Raw genomic sequence first — 23,061 nt, 5'->3', positions numbered from 1 at the left:
AAACCACTCTGACCACCTCTGAGAAGTTTTTCAGGGGATTATATAATTAAGAACTGGTGGAAGAAGTATAGTCATTTAATTCTTAGAGGAGTGGTTTAAAAACTAAATTGAGCCTGATTAGAGGTATTGGCATACCTGCTTAATTAATTAATTAATTAATTTTTGAGATGGAGTCTCGCTCTGTCACCCAGGCTGGAGTGCAGAGGCGCCATCTCGGCTCACTGCAAGCTCTGTCTCCTGGGTTCATGCCATTCTCCTGCTTCAGCCTCCCGAATAGCTGGGACTACAGGTGCATGCCGTCACGCCCGGCTAATTTTTTGTATCTTTAGTAGAGATGGGGTTTCACCATGTTAGCCAGGATGGTCTCAATCTCCTGACCTTGTGATCCACCTGCCTCAGCCTCCCAAAGTGCTGGGATTACAGGTGTGAGCCACAGTGACTGGCCCCTAAATTTTTAAAAAGCAGGTAGAGGAATAGAGCTGATAAATGTTGTCTTTTTAAAGAACCTTAATGGACTGGGCGCAGTGGTTCACCCCTATAATCCCAGCACTGTGGAAGGCCAAGGTAGTGGATTGCTTGAGGTCGGGAGTTTGAGACCAGCCTAGGCAATGTGGTGAAACCCCATCTCTACTAAAACCACAAAAATTAGCCAGGCGTGATGGTGAGCGCCTGTAATCCCAGCTACTTGGAAGGCTGAGGCATGAGAATCGCTTGAGCCTGGGAGGCAGAGGCTGCAGTGAGCCAAGATCACGCCACTGCTTTCCAGCCTGGGTGACAGAGTGAGACTGTCTTTAAAAAAAAAAAAAAAAAAAAGCTGGGCATGGTGGTTTGTGCCTGTAATCCCAGCTACCCAGGAGGCTGAGGTTGGAGGATTGATCACTTGAGCCCAGGAGGCAGAAGTTGCAGTGAGTGAGACCATGCCACTGCACTCCAGTCTGGTGACAGAGGGAGACCCTGTCTCAAAAATAAATAAAAAAGTTGGGAACCTTATTGGGCCTTTCTGTGTTAAAACAACAACAACAACAACAACAACAACAAAAATAACCTTAAAAAATACTTTGTTTAAATTATTTACAGCCAATTTCTGTTGAACACCCATTGTTTGCTGGGCTCTGGGGTAAATGCTTTGACGTGCATTATTTTAATCCTTTCAATGATCTTTTCAATGTAGCAGGTTTTATTGTTTTGAGGAAATTAAAGGAGTTAAACCAGAATTCATTCTATACCATGGTACATTTGGCTGCAGTAATTTTTCTGCAGTCCACTTTGGAAAGATAAATTGCATAATTTTGAGCCTAGACAGAATTCCTGTCCTGAAGTGCTGTATTTTCCCAGTGCATTGGAGTGCCAGAAACCCCTTCACCTAGTCCCTGCCTTCATTTAAAAAAAAAGTCCTGGTTACCCATTAGTCAGTCATTGTGATAATATCTTGTGAAAGCAGCTTCTTCAGTAGAAGGTCCAGAAGAGCTTATCTGGTAAATCCTGTTTCCTGCACCAGAGTGGTAGGGGGATCAGAGTCTCTTTATTCTTGATGAGCTTTGTCATCAGTTTCGATGGAAGAAGGATCCTGCTGTAATTAAACTGCAGGTCCATTTATTCTGTTTTCCGCGTTGTTAGAAGACTTTACTCTGAACTGCTTTGTTTCCTGATTGACTCGCCCTTTGGGGCAGAATGCCTGGGTTGAAATGAAAGTGTAGGTTTCTCTGCTGCAGTGTTCAATCTGTCATCTCTCCTAAACTCCACACTAAGAAGCAGCCGTTTAATTGGTCAGACCCCGGGGGTAATATTTTGGCACAGCTCTGTTGGTTAGAATTACTTTTCCCTGAACTTCATAGCAGATGCTGAGGTCCCTCTGAAGATATTTGTCATAGAATAGTTGAAACCAGGGAGTTTCTGAGAACATTTATAACTTGTGATTATTATGTATGTTTTTCAGTTGTTAACAGTTACCGCTTAAGAAAAAGAGCTCACTTATTGCTATTAGGAAGTGAAATCTCTCTCCTTTCCTCTTTATTCATATTATTATTTTAATATGCCTGTTTATGTTCCAAGACCCTCTGCTCTCTCGTTTCCTGTTATCATTTTGTTATGTTTCTCCTTCCACCTTGCTTGGGCTATGCAAGTTAGGAACAGCAGGCAAAGGTACACCCAGACCTGGGTGTGTCTGGTAGAGGTCGGTTTCTTTGATTTCTAGCGTGTCTTTATTTTACGTCTGCATTTGTTGTTTTCATGTTTATTTGTATTTACAGTTCGCATTGCAGCACCATTCCAATCCAAAACAACAGTCAAGGCATTGAAGGCTTCTGTGTCTTTTTAGTAAGAGATGGAAGTGACGGTCTTATTCCTCTTCCAGGCTCTCCTTTTCTGGTTTCGTCCTTCTATAATAACAATTTAAACCATTTTTATTTTACCAGGAATGGGTTTTCTATGTATTATACTTTGTACAAGGTACTTAAGGTTCTTTTGAATCCTACAAAATCAGACCATTTTAATTCTGAGTTTTGTAGGATTATTGTGTTAAATAAGATGCAAACATAACAACTAACTTGGCACATTTAGGTGTCTTGTAATGTTTATACTTTGTTATCTTCTGAGAAAGGACTTCAGGAACCCCAAGTTCTGAATAACTCCCCCAATTTTCCCCTTGTCTGCCATCTGAAATAATAGCACAGAAGATTATGTCATGTCTAAAGCTTCAATCCTTTATATTAAAGTATGACTTGGGGACTGAAGGAAAGAGGAGACTCCAGTCCTTGTTGTCTTTGATGTTACTGACATCTCAGTGTGAATGGAGGCTCTGGAAGCTGGTTTGGAGAGAGGCAAAGGCAAACATTTAATCCTCATGAACCCATGCCTTATTATAATGATGGCTATTTACTGAATGTCTATTACTGCCCTCTGCTCTTGATGTAAGATTGAAAAGTCCAGTGAAGTTATGATCCCCCTTTATACTGAGCATCACCTCTATGTCCAGCCTGTGAGATGTAGGAAATTTGTTCCTGTTACTCTGAAGCTCATAGTGGCAACTTACTCAAGCTCATTCATTTATTCAATGTTAGAGCCAGGATTTAAGGTTGGTCTGACTGATTTTAAAGCCAAAGTAAAACATATTTGGGAACAGCCTTTTTCCCCCCACCTTTCTCTCCAACTGTTCTGTCTTCTTAAACTTTAGCCCTAAAATAAAATTCTTACCTAGGAAATATGCATGTATCCATTACCCATATCCAAAGGACTGCCTTGGAGGATAGAAAATGTCTGATAGTATTTAAAGCTTTGGAAATGTTTTCCTCCCCTGAGTTCTGGCCTGTGAAATATTCCTTGTTTATGTCCAGCCCATGCACCATTTCAGCATTAGTTTATCCTAATTCAGGCCTTGGGTTCTAAAGTTCTACCATATACATGTCTTCTCTATGACTTAGGTATTCTGAATTCTTTTTTCTTTTCCTTTTTTTCTTTTGAGATGGAGTCTCGTTGTGTCACCAGAGTGGAGTACAGTGATGTGATCTTGGCTCACTGCAACCTCTGCCTCCTGGGTTCAAGCAGTTATCCTGCCTTAGCCTCCTGAGTAGCTGGGACTATGGGTGCATGCCACTACACCCAGCTAATTTTTTGTATTTTTAGTAGAGATGGGGTTTCACCATGTTGGTCAGACTGGTCTCGAACTCCTGGTCTCAGGTGATCCACCCACCTTGGCCTCCCAAAGTGCTGGGATTACAGGTGTGAGCCACTGCACCTGTCCACTGAATTATTTATTTTAAAATAAATATCTCAGAAATAATCTCACTGTCACAGAGAACATGCTTCATTGTCCCATCCCCAGCACATGAGACCAGTTAGTAGTATGGTTTACCCAGCAGGCTGCTTACTTACAAATGCAACAGTTGCCCTATTTTATGCTCATTGTGTTGTCACCAGCATTTTAAATCTTTACAAGTCAAGCTGGATACCTCAGGCAGGTTTACTGCAAAATTCCAGTAAACAGTTTCAAAGGATTTCAAGTTGCTTGCCAGACTAATTTATTTTTAAAAGTAAGCAGCCTTCCAAGCTAAGAGATGATTTTAAATTTCAGGTGAGTTCTCAGGACATTGTGATTTTTAAAATTATGTTGTTGGTATAAATCAGCTGTGTCAGGGCCTGTCCCACCAAGGGCCTTGGGTGGTAAGAAACCCAAGCTTTGGGTGACCAGAGAGAGGAGAGAGACCTTGGGCTTTCCAGCCAGCAGGGCCTATGAAACATGTAGGTCATTGGCATTTTATTTTATTTATTTTTTTGAGAGGGAGTCTCGTTCTTTTGCCCAGGCTGGAGTGGCGCAATCTTGGCTCACTGCAACCTCTGCCTCGCGGGTTCAAGCGATACTTCTCCCTCAGCCTCCCGAGTAGCTGGGACCACAGGTGCCGGCCACCACACCACTAATTTTTGGGTTTTTAGTAGAGACGGGGTTTCACCATGTTGTCTAGGCTGGTCTTGAACTCCTGACCTCACGTGATCCGCCTGCCTTGGCTTCCCAGAGTGCTGGGATTGTAGGAGTGAGCCACCATGGCCAGCCATCATTTTAGAATTATACTTTTTAGCTGGGTGCAGTAAAAGAGAATCCTTTCTCAGCCTTCAGGTCTCATCTCAGGTATCACCTACATGAGGAGTCCTCCCCCATTTATACACACCAGCCCGGTGTGAAGAACCGAAAGGTAGTGACCTTTCGGTTCTTCACACACCAGCCCACTATGGCTTGAAGTTAGCAAGTGAGAAAAGTAGCACGGTATGAATTGGAGAAGTGGTCAGGGTCTTTAACCATGTAAGAAGTGATTATTTTTATTCTAAAATGCAATAAGAGTCCGTGAAAGAACTTTTTTTTTTGAAGAGTTTTTAAACATTTTTATGTACAAAGAGTTAACATGGTTTCTTTCACTGGGTAGATGCCTTGGATAATCCATCCAAGGAAGATCACTTCTAGGGACAAGCAACGTTAAAGAGCTTTAAGTGTGTGTTTTGAGGGGAGGAGGGGAGTGGGTGATGCCTTGTGGAGAAATAGTTGGATAGAGGCAAGAATTAAAGCTAGGAAACCTGTTAAGAGGCTGTTCTTTTACCCAAGAAGCTATTCTAGACTCTGGAAATTCAGTGGAGCACAAAGTCCCTGCCGTCATGGGATTTCTATTCCAGTTAGGTAAAGCAGTTAATAAGTAAGCAAATAATGTCAGCTAATACCAAATGTTATGGTGAAATTAGAAAATGACATTAAAAGGCTGGGTCTGGTAGCTTACGCCTGTAATCCCGGAGCTTTGGGAGGCTGAGGCAGGAGGATCCTTAAGAGTCCAGGAGTTCGAGCTTACAGTGAGCTGTGATCAAGCCACTGCACTCCAGTGTGGAAAGAGACCCTATCTCTCACAAAAAAAAAAAAAGAAAAAAAAAAGAAAAAAGAAAATTACATTAAAGCTGACGTTTGGATGACAAGAAGGAGCTAAGCATAGGAAGTTCTAGGGAGACCAATCCAGGCAGAAGGAACAAACAACAAATCTAAAAGGCCTAAGGAGGGAAATGTGATTAATATATGGAAGACGATGATTTAGCCCATCAGCAGGGGAAGGGAAAATGAAGGTAGGAATTTGTGAATCTTTGATTTAAGAAAAGTGTTTTTAATTTTTTTTTTTTACTTTTGTTTTTGAGAGAGAGTCTTGCTCTGTCACCCAGGCTGGAGTGCAGTGGCATGATCTCAGCTCACTGCAACCTCTGCCTTCCAGGTTCAAGTGATTCTCCTATCTCAGCCTCCCAAGTAGCTGGGACTACAGGTGCCTGTCACCACGCCTGGCAAATTTTTTGTATTTTTAGTAGAGATGGGGTTTCACCATGTTGGCCAGGCTGGTCTTGAATTCCTGACCTCAGGTGATCCACCCGCCTTGGCCTCCCAAAGTGCTGGGATTACAGGCCTGAGCCACTGCGCCCCGCCAAGAAAGGTATTTAAAGCAACCTGAGGTATGGGTGGAGAGGGAGGCCCAAGACAGCCTGGACACTCACAACATTTAAGAACAAAGGGAGGGTTAAGAAGCAGCAAAAAGGCTTTGAGGTAGGAGGAAAGCCACGGGTGCAGAGTGCTAGAAGCTAAGAGATGTTTAAAGGGGGAGAGTCGCTTGTGTCCAGTATTGCTGAGAGATTAAGATGAGGATAGAGAAGTGTCAATTAGATCTGGCCACTTGGAATTCCTTGGTGATCTTGAAGAGATTAGGAATAGTGGTTGGCTCAAGATAGATTGGAGAAAGTTTAAGAGTGAATTAGAGGTTAAGAAAGTGGAGTCGGCCGGGCGTGGTGGCTCACACCTATAATCCCAGCACTTTGGGAGGCCGAGGTGGGTGGATCACCTGAGGTCGAGAGTTTGAGACCAGTCTGACCAACATGGAGAAACCCCCTCTCTACTAAAAATGCAAAATTAGCCGGGCATGGTGGTGTATGCCTGTAATCCCAGCGACTCGGGAGGCTGAGGCAGGAGAATTGCTTGAACCCGGGAGGCAGAAGTTTCAGTGAGCTGAGATCGTGCCATTGCACTCCAGCCTGGGCAACAAGAGTGAAACTCCGTCTCAAAAAAAAAAAAAAAAAAAAAAAAAGTGGAGTCAAGTATTTGGAGGAATTTGATTTAGAGGAGATCACAGAAAAAGAGCTTTACTGGGGAGGGAGAGAATGCATGGTCAAAATGGTTTTTTAAAAATTTTTTGGTTTTTTTTTTACAAATTACAAATATTTGACTAGGTGCTTTAAAAAAATCTGTCATTGGCTGGGCGCGGTGGTTCGCGCCTGTAATTCCAGCACTTTGGGAGGCTGAAGTGGGCGGATCACGAGGTCAGGAGATCGAGACCATCCTGCCCAACATGGTGAAACCCCATCTCTACTAAAAATACAAAAATTAGCTGGGCGTGGTGGTGCATGCCTGTAATCCCAGCTACTTAGGAGGCTAAGGCATGAGAACTGCTTGAACCCAGCAGGCGGAGGTTGCAGTGAGCCGAGATCACGCCACTGCACTCCAGCCTGGTGATGGAGCAAGACTGCGTCTCAAAAAAAGAAAAAAAAAAAAAAGAAAAAATCTGTCATATAGACCAGGTGCAGGGGCCGACGCCTGTAATCCTAGCACTTTGGGAGGCTGAGGTGGGTGAATTGCTTGAGCCCAGGAGTTCGAGATCAGCCTGGGCAGCTTGACGAAACTCCGTCTCGACAAAAAAATACAAAAAATTAGGTGTGGTGGTGCGCGCGCCTGTAGTCCCAGTGACTCGGCATGCTGTGGCAGGAGGATCAGGTAAGCCTGGGAGGTCCAGGCTACAGTGAGCCATGGTCGCATCACTGTACTCCAGCCTGAGCAACAGAGTGAGAGACCCTGTCTCAAAAAAACAAAAACATAAAAACTTTTAATTCAAGTGTAACTAGAGAAGCATACAAATTATAAGTGTACAGTTTGATGAATTTTTACAAAGTCAACATATCTACATAATCAGCATTCAGATTAGGAAACAGAATGTTATCAGAAGCCCCTTGGGCTGCCTTCCATCTATAATCCTGCCTCACAGGATGACCACTATCCTGATTTTGAACACCATAGTTTGCTTGTTTTTGAATTTTACGTAAAACGAATCATTTCCCATGTATTCATTTGTGCCTGCTTCTTTTGTTCAACATAAGATTCGTCTGTACTATTGCATGTATCAGTTGTTTGTTTTTTCTCATTGCTCTGTAAACATAATTCTACTGTTGATGGACACTTCAGTTGTTTTCAGCTTGAGGCTATTACAGTAGGGCTTCCATGGATATTCCTGTAAACTGTTTCGGTGAATATAAATTTCTCTTGGGTATATGCCTAGATGTAGAATTGCAAAGCCATGGAAAGAGATGTGTGTGTGCATGTACACACATACACACACACACACACACACACACAATTTCCAAATTGGTTGCAGTGATTTACACTTCCACCAGCAATATTAGAGTTCCAGTTGCTCTTTTTCCTTTTTTTTTTTTTTTTTTTTTGAGACAGAGTTTCGCTCTGTCATCTAGGCAGGAGTGCGATGGTATGATCTGGGCTCACTGCAACCTCTGCCTCCCAGGTTCAAGTGATTGTCCTGCCTCAGCTTCCTGAATAGCTGGGATTACAGGCATGTGCCACCACGCCTGGCTAAGTTTTTGTATTTTTAGTAGAGACGGGGTTTCACCATGTTGTCCAGGCTGGTCTCGAACTCCCGACCTCAGGTGATCTGCCCGCCTGGGATTACAGGTGTGAGCCACCGTGCCCGGCTGCTCCAGTTGCTCTTTATCCTTATCAACATTTGCTAGTATCTCTTTTCCATTTTAGCCATTCCAGTGGTGGTAACACTTGGTGGTCGTAATTTGTACTTCCATATGACAAAGAAGAGTTTTTAACATCTGGGAGATTCTGGAGCATACCTGTATGATGATAGGAAAGTTCCTGTAGAGATGGAAAGCAAAAGCTCAGAGGGGATGGGCCACAGGGTAGACAGATTGATTTTTTAAATTAAATCGGAACTACATTTCAAGAGGGTGGGCTTCAAGGTCTAAGTGACCAAGGTTCAAATCTTGGCTTTGCTATCCTCTAGCTGTGACCTTTAACAAGTTACTTTACTTCTCTGAACCCTTTTTTCTCACCTGAAAATGGGAAGAACTAATCTACCTTGCCAGAACTATGAGGATCACATGTGATAACACTAGGTAAAAGTACCTATCTCGGTGCCTGGCAAATAAGCATTCTTCCAGCAGAGAGTAGCTACTTTCTTCTTTACTTCTCAAAATATGTAATTACTTATCAGTTATTTTAGAGACTTAGCCTAAGCCCTAATGATAGGCTTTTCACAGAATTTCCTTTCAAAACCATTGCAATTGTACTTTAATTGCTTTTTAATGATAATATACAAGATGAAGCTAAATCCATTCTGTACTAATGATTCGTAACGTGGGATACTTTTCTTTATGCACTAACAACATAGATAGATGCTTTTAACCATTCCAGAAATATGTTAGTGACAGTAGATGTACCACCCTCAACAAACCGGACATGATTCTGTAAGGCTTGCTTTCCAGTTTTGCCATGTCAGAAAGGCATTTCTTTAAGGTTTGGGGGCATTTTATTTAGGTATTTTAAAAGGATTTTTGTAAACTGTTATACAATGGGTGCACCATAAGTGTGTTGATTCCAAAATGTAGCTGTCTATGCTTTTGTGTAAAGCCTGTTGTTGCAGAACTACCTTGGTGCACAGAGCAGTTAATTAAAATCAGAATAGATTGGATGAGAACCTTGGGGATTTTTTTTACTGCCTTAGTTTTTTGCTGGTTTTGGAGTTACATTGCAAACCAGCATGGCCCTTTTACTCCTCTCTCCCCTTCTTGGGAATACTCATGACAACCACTGATCTACTTTAAATTATTTGCCTTGGGCAGGTGAACAAGCAGAGAAGTGTTTTAAAATTACTTAGGAATCTAGGACTTTGTAGGTTGAAATCACATTATGTACTCTCTTGCCTCTAACTATGACTGTACCAAGCCTACCTGGAATAGGTAATTTATTTTATTCTGTTATTAACACTGTTATTTTCCTGTTCAGCAGGGCTAAGTCTCCCAAGAAATACTAGCATACCTATCAAGCTGACAAAATCCTACATGCTAGCTAGCCATTCTTGCCTCATATCACAGGGTTCTTCCACAGGGAATAGTAAATGTTCTTACTCACTACTGGCCCTACATCTCCCATTTTTCTCCCCTTTAGGGAAAGTGGAAGAGGAGACCCTAGTAGGCTTCAAGCAAGCTCTGTAGGACAGCAGTTAGACACTGTTTTTGAGGATTAAATTGCCAAGTCTGTCTTTTAAGAAGAGGGTGAGGGGAGTTTGGGAAGGAATGTTCAAGCCCTGAGTGAAGATCTGATCATTTTCTTTCAAGATCAGAAGGAGGTTTGTAGATAAGAGATAAATTTTTTCAGTTTTCACCTTAGGGAGAATTCTTTCTACACCTCACAATTAGTTCCACTTTCAGTCCTTTAATAGCAATATCAAATGCCATGTATGTATATCTATCTATTTAGGGATGAGGAATGAAAAATATATTCTCAAGAGAAAAGTATTTTAGCTTGTATAGCGTTGTTACAAACTCTTTCCTTCCACCCTCTGACATAACCCTGAACGTAGTTGTTATTTAGGGTTAGGGCTTTCCAGTTTGGCAGGAGAGTACTTCTAACTGACCACATTAGGACATGTTTTTTTTTGTTTGTTTGTTTGTTTGTTTCAATACCTGTCAGAGTGGCCAGGCGTGGTGGCTTATGCCTGTAATTCCAGCACTTTGGGAGGCTGAGGCAAGCGTATCTCACCTGAGGTCAGGAGTTCAAGACCAGCCTGGCCAACATGGTGAAACCGCATCTCTACTAAAAATACAAAATTAGCCAGGTGTAGTGATGCACACCTGTATTTCCAACACTAGCCTGGGTGATAAGAGTGAAACTCCATCTCAAAAAAAAAATAATAATAAAAAAGAACAAAAAAATATATATATATATAGAGAGAGAGAGAGAGAGAGAGAGGGAGAGAGTAAAAGCCTAGTCGGCTGACTTTGGCAAACCTGTTCTGTTAGACTGAGCAGGTCTAAGGTATGTTAGCATTGGAGAATTTTGCCACTACCTGCTCTTTCCTGTAATAACCCCCTTCCCCACATATGTATACTCCTAGCATAAGACTTCATTCTCCATCTAAACTTGGAGACTATGGGATAACAGAATGGCAACTTTTTTTTTTTTTTTTTTTTTTTTTTTTTTTTGAGATGGAGTCTTGATCTGTTGCCCAGGCTGGAGTGCAGTGGTGCAATCTTGGCTCACTGCAACCTCCGCCTGTCGGGTTCAAGTGATTCTCCTGCCTCAGCCTCCTGAGTAGCGGGACTACAGGCGCCCGCCACCACGCCCAGCTAATTTTTGTATTTTTAGTAGAGAGGAGGTTTCACCATGTTAGCCGGGATTGGTCTTGCTCTCCTGACCTTGTGATTCGCCCACCTTGGCCTCACAAAGTGCTGGGATTACAGGCCTGAGCCACCACGCCAGCCAGCCTCCTTTTTAAAATTAGCCAAATACTTGAATAGGCTCATAGCTCTTCTTTCAGAGATGTTCAGAAGAGGCACTTAAGGTTAGAACCAAAGTTAAGAGAATAAAAATAGTATGGAGGAAGATGGGTTCTCTTGACTCCAGCTGAAGAAGAGTTTTCTTCTGTCTTGTATCAAGATTTTCAAGTTGAGTTATATGCCTTTCAAGGCCCCAGATCCCCTCGGGACAAGGACCTAGTCGAAATCACTTTTGGTGTTTCCAGTACCCACAATATAGCTAGTGCTTCCTAAGTGCTTGTTAAAGTACATGGATTTTTGCCGGGCATGGTGGCTCACGCTTGTAATCTCAGCACTTTGGGAGGCCAAGGCAGGTGGATCACCTGAAGTCAGGAGTGCGAGATGAGGCTGGCCAACATGGTGAAACCCCATGTCTACTAAAAATACAAAAATTAGCTGGGTGTGGTAGCTCCCTGTTGTCCCAGCTACTCGGGAGGCTGAGGCAGGAGAATCACTTCAACATGGGAGGTGGCGGTTGCAGTGAGCCAAGATCGTGCCATTGCACTCCAGCCTGGGTGACAGAGTGAGACTCTGTCTCAAGAACAAAAAAGAAAGAAAAAAAAAAGTACATGGATTTAAACAATATACAACTTTCTAGTTTTTCCTACTGATTGTGCCTTACCAGGTGGGTCTGCCCATTTTGTGCAAAGTCCTTGTAGAAAAAATTTACAACCTGTAGATTCCTTGTGTGGAACAAAAGTTTACTTTTTTCTTGTGGCTAAATCTGTCTCCCCTTTCCTTTTTAATTTTTTTAATTTTTGAGACAGAAACTTGCCTAGACTGTGGTGCCTAGACTGGAGTGTGCTATGGCACAATCATAGCTCACTACATCCTCCTGGACTCAAGTGATCCTCTGTCCTCTCACATAGCTGGGACTACAGGTGCGTGCCACCATGCCCAGCTAATTTTTATTATTATTTTTTATTTTTTTGAGACAGAATCTTGCTCTGTCACCCAGGCTGCAGTGCAGTGACATGATCTCGGCTCACTGCAAGCTGTGCTTCCTGGGTTCACGCCATTCTCCTGCCTCAGCCTTCCGAGTAGTTAGGACTACAGGTGCCCGCCACCACACCCGGCTAATTTTTTGTATTTTTTTAGTAGAGACGGGGTTTCACCGTGTTAGCCAGGATGGTCTCTATCTCCTGACTTCATGATCTGCCCGCCTTGGCCTCCCAAAGTGCTGGGATTACAGGTGTGAGCCACCACGGCCGGCCTATTATTATTGTTTTTTATAGAGATGGAGTCTCAGTGTCTTGCCCAGGTAGATCATGAATTCCTGGCCTCAAGCGATCCTCCTGCCTTGGCCTCCCAACATGCTGGGATTATAGATGTGAGCCACTGTGCCTAGCCCCTTTCCTGTTTATTTTGTACTTCCACTTTTCTATTGCTAATACTATAAACGTATATTTGGTTACACCTGCCTTCACCTCTGCCCCACTGTCTGGTGAATGAAGTGACTTTTATCCTGCCTGGGAATAGACCTACCCCCTAATCCTGATCACATGATGACTTCTTTTTCCTATTTATTTATTTTTGAGACGGCGTTTCGCTCAAAATGCCCAGGCTGAAGTGCGGTGGCTCACTGCAACTTCACCTCCCGGGTTCAAGTGATTCTCCTGTCTCAGCTTCCTGAGCAGCTTGGATTACAGGTGCATGCCACCACGCCCGGGTAATTTTGTATTTTTAGTGGAGATGGGGTTTCACCATGCTGGCCAGGCTGGTCTCGAACTCCTGACCTCAGGTGATCCGCCCACCTCGGCCTCCCAAAGTGCTGGGATTACAGGCATGAGCCACCGCGCCCAGCCGGATCACTTCTTTTTCTACTCCAGCCTTTACTCCTACTCCCATCATTTATTGCCAGCTTCACTTCCTCTATAATCTCTTAATCTTTTGGGGACTCCTCAGCAGTTTGTGAATATGTCTACATTTATCCTGGTGACACTGGATCTTCTTTAGCAACTACCTTCTCTCTTCCTTTCACTTTACAGTCAAGTTTCTTGAAATAATAATTTATCCTTGGAATTGTGTGAATTCTTACTTCTCATTCACTTTCCAGCCTATGATTATCAGCTTCTTTCTTCCTAAACTGCTTAGGCAGAGAACACACATGGACACTTTCCTAAACCTTAGTCCATTGGGCATTTTGCATTCTTCCTTGTATTCTGTTCTCTGAGACATTTGACAGCGTTGATAATTTCCTCTTGAAACTAAAAACACTCTCCAGTTCCACCTTCTCTGAGCATTCTTTTTTCCTCTGTGCTGCTGTGGGCTTTCCCCTGCTGCCTTGTAGATGTGATTTTCCCGTGCTTTCTTCTCTTCTGACCCAGACCATCTAATCAGTCTCCGGCCCCACTCTGGCTTTACGTACTTCGGGTGGGCCACGGGTTCCCAAACCTTTATCTTCAGCCCAAATATGTATTGTATTTAGCCCTGGCTAGATACAAAAATTAGCCAGGCATGGTAGCAGGCGCCTGTAATCCCAGCTACTCGGGAGGCTGAGGCAGGAGAATCACTTGAACCTGGGAGGCAGAGGTTACAGTGAGCTGAGATCCCGCCTCTGCACTCCAGCCTGGGCGACAGAATGAGACTGCATCCCCAAAAAAAAGTTAGTGAATTGTCTACAACCTTGTCCTCTTTTCAGGGGACAAGCCTGGAAAGCCAGATGGTAATTGTTGTGAAATCTGTAGGTTTATTAGGTTTATTTTGTACCTTTGCCTTCCCAGAAAAATTGTAGTTAAAAGCATTGTTATAATGCAGATAACAACAACTAATGTTTATATAGTGCTTTATAGCATACAGACTGTCCAGATGAGAAAAATGAAGTACAGAAAGTCTATTACTTGTTAGAGGTAGATAACACAGCCTTTAAGTAGTAGAGCAGGACTTAGGACTGAGGCCTTCTTATTCCAGATTCTATATTCTTTTTGTTATTACATACTGTCTCAGATTTGTCTATCAACATGTGATTTAAATAATTACAAAATTTGGCGGGGCATGGTGACTCACACCTGTAATGCCAGCACTTTGGGAGGCCGAGGCAGGTGGATCACTTGAGGTCAGGAGCTTGAGACCAGCCTGGGCAATATGACAAAACCCAGTCTCTACTAAAAATACAAAAATTGGCCAGGTGCGGTGGCTCACAACTGTAATTCCAGCACTTTAGGAGGCCAAGTTGGGTGGATCATGAGGTCAGGAGATCGAGACCATCCTGGCTAACACGGTGAAACCCCATCTCTACTAAAAATACAAAAAATTAGCCAGGCATGGTGGCGGGCGCCTGTAGTCCCAGCTACTTGGGAGGCTGAGGCAGGAGAATGGTGTGAACCCGGGAGGTGGAGCTTGCAGTGAGCCGAGATTGCACCACTGCACTCAAGGCTGGGAGACAGAGCAAGACTCCATCTCAAAAAAAAAAAAAAAAAGTTAGCTGGGCATGATGACACACGCCTGTAATCCCAGCTATTCAGGAGGCTGAGGCAGGAGAATCACTTGAACCTGGGAGGCGGCAGTTGCAGTGAGCTGAGATCATACCACTCCACTCCAACCTGGGTGACCGAGTGAGACTCCTGTCTCAAAAAAAAAAAAAAAAAAAAAAAATTACAAAATATCTATTTCAGAGGGCTATTCCTCCTCTGTTATCTCCATTCTCTTGCCAACAAAGAGCTCATTTACTTTGTCATACACACACTCTGTGAAGAACTCTTTACTTCATTATTCCATGTGAACTGTTAATTGGAAGTAAAGGCCAGATTACTTGCAATTCTTCTTCTGGGAACTTAAGTTCCTGGGAACTAAGTTCCTCTTCTGGGAACTTAGAACCCTCAAACAGGTTATATCGAGTCAAGAGAGGAATGTTCTTGATGTGCTGAAGACTGAACAAATGTGTGATTAGTTAAGACTTAGATATTGGATATGATTCATTCATTTGCTGGTTCTTGTTGAGCTACCTGTCTAACTGGGCACTGTTAAAGACTATCACAATCCCTGTTGTGGTCGGGGTCAGAGGCAAGTTGGGGAGACAGGTGTTAACCAGGGACCCCTGCAGGGGAGAGAATTATATCACAGGTGCAGTGGAGGCAGTGTTGGAAAGCTAAAAAGGACCTAGAGAAGTGAAGAGGTGTAAGGTTATGAGCTATTTGACCTAGGAAGTTACTTCCCCTTGCTGGTTCTCATTCTTTTTTCCTCTATAAAATGACCCAGGTTGAATCAGTTGGCTGCTTAGTTCCTTCCAGTTTATGAAAGTGCCTTTGTTAAAACAATGAGTCAGGAGGCAGCAGAGCATTCTGTTGTGTGAACTGATTATCGAATAATAACACTAAATGTTTCGTTTATTATCTCTGTAAGCAAAGAGTTCAGGCTCAGTGTGTCTACATTGGCTGCTTTAGTCGACTGAGAAAAACACTCATATCTCACATCAATTCTTGGCATTTGAGTGGGCCCTCTTACAATTGTTGGGTTATTCTGACATTTGAGGGATTCAATCCGGATCCTCTTTGTTTTCTGATCGTAGAAATCATCACCCCTTTGTCCCCAGTACCTGCATTTGATATGTGAAATGGGAGTAATAAACCAACACTTCTTTTTTTTTTTTTGAGACAGGGTCTCACTTTGTCACCCAGGCTGGAGTGTAGTGGTGCAGTGGCACAATCTCAGCTCACTGCCACCTCAGCCTCTCAGGCTTAAGTGATCCTCATATCTCAGCCTCCTGAGTTGCAGGATTACAGGTGTGTGCCACTACACCTGGCTAATTTTTGTATTTTTTTGTAGAGATGGGATTTTGCCATGTTGGCCAGACTGGTCTTAAACTCCTGAGATCGAGTGATCCTCCCACCTTGGCTTCCCAAAGTGCTGGGATTATAGGCGTAAGCCACCATACCTGGCCAACACTTCTTTTTTTTTTTTTTTTGAGATGGAGTTTCACTCTTGTCACCCAGGCTGGAGTGCAGTGGCGTAATCTCCCGTCACTGCAACCTCCGCCTCCTGGGTTCAAGCCATTCTCCTCCCTCAGCCTTCTGAGTAACTGGGATTTCAGACATGTGCCACCACACCTGGCTAATTTTGTATTTTTAGTAGAGATGGAGTTTCTCCATGTTGATCAGGCTGGTCTCAAACTCCTGACCTCAGGTTATCCGCTCGCCTCAGTCTCCCAAAGTGCTGGGATTAACAGGCGTGAGCCACCACACCTGGCTCTGAACACTTCTTAATAAACCTACAGAGGCTCTGATTCAGGAAGGAAGCAAATATTTGTTGAGCTTCTGCTACGTGGACAATAGTGCTAGGGAACAGTACGGTACATAATGAAAGAATATTCCCTGCCCTTGGAGGAATTTATGGCTTAGTAATAGAAAATAAAGAGCAAGATATACCTGGGCAAGAAAGTATAATAGGTGCTGTGATAGAAGTTTATCTAGGATTGGGGGTACAAATGTAAGAGTAGTTTTACTGGCTGGCAGGAGGGGAAATCAATGAATGGACAACATAGTATGGGGAAAAGGATGTTAGGTTTGGAGTCAGAAAACCTAGGTTTGTAGAATCTCAACTCTGTATATTAACTCTCTATATATTAGCTATATATTTGATTTCTTTGAGTCTGGGTTGCATTGTTTATATAAAGCAATTAACAATAGTCTTACCCAGCCCAGTGCCATGGCTCACGCCTTAATCCTAGCACTTTGGGAAGCCAAAGTGGGCCCATCACAACATCAGGAGTTTGAGACCAGCCTGGCCAATGTGGTGAAACCCTGTCTCTATTAAAAATACAAAAAATTTAGCCAGGCATGGTGGCGGGCACCTGTAATCCAAGCTATTCGGGAGGCTGAGGCTGGAGAATTGCTTGAACCCAGGAGGCAGAGGTTGCGGTGAGCCAAGATCACACCACTGCACTCCAGCCTGGGCAACAAGAGCGAAACTCCGTCTCGGGAGAAGAAAAAAAAAAGAAATCTGTGATCCTTGAAAACACATCCACCCCTCTACCTTGGTGGCATGTGTGGATTGAGTATCACTGCTCACCTGTGCTCTCGGACATCAAAAGGACAGTAGAGGTGTATCTTAACTGACCTTTTCCCCTTTCCTCCCTTGCACCAGATTTTATCATGTGGGCAACCTGCTGCAACTGGTTCTGCCTGGATGGACAGCCTGAAGAGGTCCCACCACCCCAGGGAGCCAGGATGCAGGCCTATTCCAACCCTGGGTACAGCTCCTTCCCTTCCCCAACAGGCCTGGAACCAAGCTGCAAGTCCTGTGGGGCTCACTTTGCAAGCACAGCCAGGAAGGTGAGTGCTGACTTCTTGGCCTGCTCTGCCACTGCAGCCTATGGACCATGGGCAAGCACTGCTGACCCCTCTGAGTGCCTGCAACCTTGCCTTTCCCTGTGTAATGCTAGTGACCCAGACCTGTCCCTTTCACAAAAATGTTTAAGAAGAACTAACCAAGTAAAAGCAAAAGCAAAGCATGTCGGCATAGATTTGGAGTCAGTAGACCTGAATTCAGTTATCAGCTTTGCTGCTTACTAGCTATATGATTTAACCTCTCTTGAGATTCAGTTTCCCTGTTATAAAATGGGATGATTGTTGTCCTCATCTTTCAGTGTTGTGGGAATAAAGTGAGACAAGAAAGCCATGAAGGGTGCCTAGCACGATGCTTAGAATGTCGTAGGCACTTGATGTTATTTACTTCATTAGCCACCATCACAAAAGACCTGATTGCAGATTAACTTGTTCTTTTTATCAAAAACAATGTTAAGGATGCCTCAGATACATTAGGACCATAACAAAGACTGGAACTTATTTACTGTAGCAGATTTCATTTGAAATGCTTGGGAGCCATGCTTCCCAAATGAGTGAGCTGGAAGTAAAATTACTGGCTGGATTATGGTGTCTAGGTGTGCACCCTCCCTCTTCCAGAGACAGTGAGTTATCTGTGATCAAGCAGGACGAGGGCAGAAGGTAAACCCTCACCTGGATAAAGAACTCCTGCATTCTGCATTTTTCTGCAGAATGGGAAGTTTGCAGCCCAGAATAAGTGATAGGATATGATGTTAAAATGGTGATCATGCGAAATTTGAGAGGAAATCATACTTTTAAACCATCTGCTATGTGCAAAGGACTGTTTAAGGAATTTAAATTTTTTTAATTTCATTTAATCCGCACAATAGCTATGATATACATTTTAGAATCTCCCAAATTCCATTTTACATATGAGAAACTAGGGCTCAGGGTTTAAAATTTAAGAAGAACATTGAATGTGTTAAATTCCTGACAAATAGCATGAGAGATATTAAAATACTCATTCTTTTCCCTTGACTTCAGTAGCGCTCAAGATCACATAGTTATTAAATGACAGAGCCGGGATTCAAACCCAGGTCCTTGATTCCAAAGCCCCCTCCCAGAAGACGTTCGGCATGTCGAGTAGAAGATGACAGTTATAGGCCTGGGTGCCTAGAGAAGCAAGGCAATGATTAAAATAAGGTGCTTTTTTTCTTACTTACTGGAAAATGAATTACTGAATATCTACTGTGTATCAGGAATTGCCTGGGCTAGGGAGGCAGAGATGAAGAAGGTCATTCCTGCGACAGGGAGCTTGCAGTTGCACAGGGAGGTGAGGACAGTGCACACCATACAATGTGACAAAAGAAAAGTGTGTGTAACAAGAAGAGCTTCTGTGAGGGGAAGAAAAATTCCAATTTGGATGGTAAAAGATGATTATTGGTACAATATTTTCTTGCTACAAAAGTATGAATTAATTTTGTGCAATTTACAGTGAATTTTGTGAATATTAAGGGTGTTTTCATCTATGAGAATTTTTCATTTGTAATTTCATGCTTAAGTGGATCAGCATTCTTATCTTAAGGGTTTGGCATTTAACAGCCAGGGGCTTTCAAAATGTCTTTTTCTAGAAGTGCTTGAATTGAAATGATTACATGGATCCTACTGTCTTTTTCTTTTCCTTTTTCTTCATTATGGTCAGTATTTTCTGATTGCTTTCTGGATGCAAAGCACAGATAACATTCAGGACTTTATAGAGAGAACATAAGGAAGATGTGGTCCTTGCATTCCCTGAGTTTTCAGTCCTAAAGAGAAATGGCAGACTGTAATTTTGCCACAAGCCAAATACCCCACCTCTATTGGTAATACCTCTCTGTGGTTTAGCTGTGACCGACAGTTTTGGAGGGAGTCTGGCACCCAGCCTCTTTAGTTGGACCAGTTGGAGGAGGAGGTTACGCTTGGAGCCATGGAAGTGATATTCAGATCTCAGAGTGTTAAGAGAGGACTGGGTCTTAGGTGCCGGTAAGGGGAAAAGAAATTAAAGGTGACTGTTTTACCTTTTCTGGAGCATCTACCTTGTGCTAAGGTTTTATATACATTCTCTCATGTAATATTTCCCATATTCCAGGGAATAGGGGTGGGAGGGAGTAGGAGCAAGGGAAGGGCAGTTGGCAAACGGGAGCCAGCAGAGCCCTGCACACAGCATCCTTGAAGGATGGTGCCCACCTGAGGTGCCATGGCCAGTTCTGTGATGCTGGATATCTCAGTGCACTCTGGGCATTTCTGCAGGCACATTGGTTGCCTCCACTAATTCATCTTTCATGCTACCTGGTTACTCAGTTGTTTTGAACCATTTGGTAGAATTTATACATAAGCGTGTCCTTTGCTCATTCTGCCTGCATTTGTTGACAGCCCTTTTTTCCTTTCCTCTTGTTCTCTCCTTCCACTGCAAACTGGGGTTTTAGCCTCAAGCCCTATCCTGTTCCTGTAGGGTGTGTTTCAGATGCCAGCTTATTTCAGAGTCCCCTGTGAGCCAGTGGGTGTATAGAAGCTAGGTTGCTGTCTGCATTCTGATCTTGCATCCAACAAGCCACACACATTTGAAGAAAGAATAGAGAGTTGTTTGGATCTGACTGATTGAGCAATGCAGGCTTTATAATTGTGTCAAGCTAGGTCTTGTCAAACTGCATTGACTTAAGTAATATTCCATGTCAGGCCCACAGGTTTATGACATTGAAGCCTGTTTGTTTCAGTCTCAGTCATCCTAAGCACACTTCATTTCCCAATAGAAAAGCTTTAGATGTGAATGAACCCCAAATACCTGAAAACATCCATTTTCTGCCTGCCTGGCTACCGGTGCCAACACCGTTACACTGCTAGTGCAGCCGTGCATCCTTTTAAGTCTGTCTCTGAACAGCGTATTGTTTGGTTATAACTGTGTGGAGAATTAGGGAGCTTGATATATGTCCCTTTGCAATGCCTTCTAAGTCTTAATAGCCAAAACTGGGTGGTAAATATTATTTTCTTTTCCTTTTACTATATGAATGATACTTAGACAAAACATGTAACTATCTTAACTATGCAGACATTTACTTCAGTCCAGAGTGTCTGTGATCTTGACTATGAGAATCTTGTCTCTTAAGCATTCTTTTTTAGCTTGAACAGCTTTCTATATTTTGAAAAGATGGACCAGAAATATTTAAGTTACTACTTAAGTCAACACAGGATGAAAAGTTTTTAACTTCTTTAAAGGATTAGTGAGGGTGCCCTCGAGGCCAATCCCAGTGTGCTCAGGAATTACCTCTCTTTTTGTGGGTGTGACATGCTCTTGGCCAGAACAGAGCTCAGCCAGATGTCACTGTGCTTGCTCAGCCTGTGGGGTGAGAGGCTGAGGATTGCTTCCTGTGGGCTGAGTAAGCCTTCGTGTGTTGTCAGTGACTGCCAGAGTAGTTGCTGCCAGGCAGTACCAGCTTGCCCATCAGGCGCCCGTTGCCTAACTGAGACACTCTGTGCTTTCAGTAACGAGAGTACCCTGATGTCCAGACGGTCTCCCGTCGCTATCTAAATATTTGTCTTGAATATGGACGTAAGCACCACTGGGTTCCCAGCACTCTGAGTGGACCTTCCTGGAGTGGGGAGCCTGTGTCGATGGGGCAGTGGGTGGGGAATTTGGAGATGGGAAGCCAGGCCCTTGACTCAGAACTGTTCCGTGCTTGAATGGAACTAAGCTCTGCAGCATGGCCTGGTGGGAAGAATGTGATCATGAGCATTAGCCTCCGACAGACCTTGAGTGTGAATCCCAGCTCTCCTGTTTACTGCCTGACCTTGAATACAGTAGTTGATTTCCCTAAGCCTCAGTTGCTTTGTCTGTGGATCAGGGAAGAACACTAATACCTACTTTGCAGCATCGCTTTGAGAATTAAATGACAAGCTAGCATATAGAAGCACTTCAGTAAATTAATATTAATTGTAACAACCACCATAACCTTCATGCAGAAATAATTATAGTTTAGGATTTGAATCCTGGCTCTCACCGTTAGCTAATATTTCCTAGCTATAATAAAACAGCTAACACTTGTTGAGGACTCATTTTGTGTTAGATATGCTAAATGAATTCTCTCTTAATCTTCACAACCACCCCATGAGGTAGACACTGTTATCAACCCCATTTCACAGATGTGGAAACTGAGCACCAGAGAGGCTAAATTACACACCCAAGGTAACACTGCAAGAAATAAGGGAGGGAGGCTTAATAAAAATGCAGAACTTTTTGATTCTAAAGCTGGTAGTCTTGATTAATACCTCAAGTGCTTCGTGAATAAATAAAGTAAGCCTCAAATTAAATAATAAACGTGAAATGTCCTGTACATGGATATACACAATACACACTGGAGGTCTGCCACCCCTGAGTGGCTTTTAATCTAAAATCTGAAAGTGGCTTGCACCCTTAGTTATGTGAGAGAGCTTAGTAAAAGTAAGAATGACTGGAGGAGATCCTGCTGGGCTTGGCAGCTCTGAAGCTCCCATCTCACTCTCTGTCTTGTTCTCTCAATCTGACATGGTTTCCTGTGTCTCTTCCTCTAAGCAGCAGACCTGCTTGGACTGTAAGAAAAATTTCTGCATGACCTGTTCGAGCCAAGTGGGGAATGGGCCCCGCCTCTGCCTTCTCTGCCAACGGTTTCGAGCTACAGCCTTTCAGCGAGAGGAGCTCATGAAGATGAAGGTGAAGGACTTGAGGGACTATCTCAGCCTCCATGACATCTCTACCGAAATGTGCCGGGAGAAAGAAGAGCTGGTGCTCTTGGTCCTTGGCCAGCAGCCTATAATCTTCCAAGAGGGCAGGACTCATGCCTCCACCTTGTCCCCAGACTTTCCTGAGCAGCAGGCCTTCCTGACCCAGCCTCACTCCAGCATGGTTCCACCTACCTCACCCAACCTCCCCTCTTCATCTGCACAAGCCACCTCTGTTCCCCCAGCCCAGGTTCAGGAGAATCAGCAGGTAAGGGCCCATTTGTAGTCTTTGCCAGTCCGTGCCAGTTTGAGGGCTCATTTTCATTTTCCTCTCCTGCCTGTGTTGTGAGAATGGGGTATAAGGCTAAGTGTCTTGATTATGTGAAGCCTTTCTGACTACTGGTGCACCAAGTGTTTTCTGGGTATCAGACTCATGTTTTGGCTTTCTTCAGAGATGATATGCACAGTACCAAACTTTTTTGTTTGCTTTTTGTTTTTAATACACACATATCCTAGTTAGACATTTTTTTAAAGTTCATCATTCCAGAAATATTTTGAGAAAAATAACCATTAAGCCATCAGATTTAGTTCTGGTCCAATTTGTCTTCCAACTTAATTCCTTTGTTCCGGTCTTCATTGGCTGGATTGGGAACTTAGTTCCTTAGTAACCATCACAAGGAATATAGGAAAGCAAAGGGCTATATGGAGGCAAGGAAGGGTGGGGAAACAGACAAAGACACTGCTGCTCTTACCAGTCACTGACTGGAAGCAGGAGTAGTTGGCATGCTGTATTTGTATGCTGCTTCTTCATTATCCTGGGGGGCTTGGAAGCTAAGAGCAGCACATCAACTGAATCATGACCCAGGCCTGGGGAGTACAGAAATGAGTAATATACTCTCTCAAAAAGCCCCCAGAATAGGGAAGGTGGACACGTAGACCAGCTAACTCCTGG

General features: G+C 43.4%; 1 protein-coding gene across 5 annotated transcripts in view; it reads left to right on the top strand.

The window, feature by feature from the left end:
* The window catches only part of RFFL (ring finger and FYVE like domain containing E3 ubiquitin protein ligase), an 88,813-nt gene that overhangs the window by 53,971 nt on the left and 11,781 nt on the right, over window positions 1–23,061 (top strand). For all 5 annotated transcript variants that reach the window (XM_037992526.2, XM_037992525.2, XM_008011037.3 and 2 more), the window contains 2 exons: window positions 17,200–17,387; window positions 21,967–22,377. In XM_037992526.2, the coding sequence (XP_037848454.1) occupies window positions 17,200–17,387; window positions 21,967–22,377 (599 nt within the window). The remainder of the gene's footprint in view (window positions 1–17,199; window positions 17,388–21,966; window positions 22,378–23,061) is intronic.

This window comes from Chlorocebus sabaeus, chromosome 16, assembly GCF_047675955.1.
Source record: "Chlorocebus sabaeus isolate Y175 chromosome 16, mChlSab1.0.hap1, whole genome shotgun sequence".
NCBI classification, from domain to species: Eukaryota; Metazoa; Chordata; class Mammalia; order Primates; family Cercopithecidae; genus Chlorocebus; species Chlorocebus sabaeus.
The sequence above is the reverse complement of the archived record's forward strand: the minus strand, read 5'-3'. Positions and strand labels throughout refer to the sequence as shown.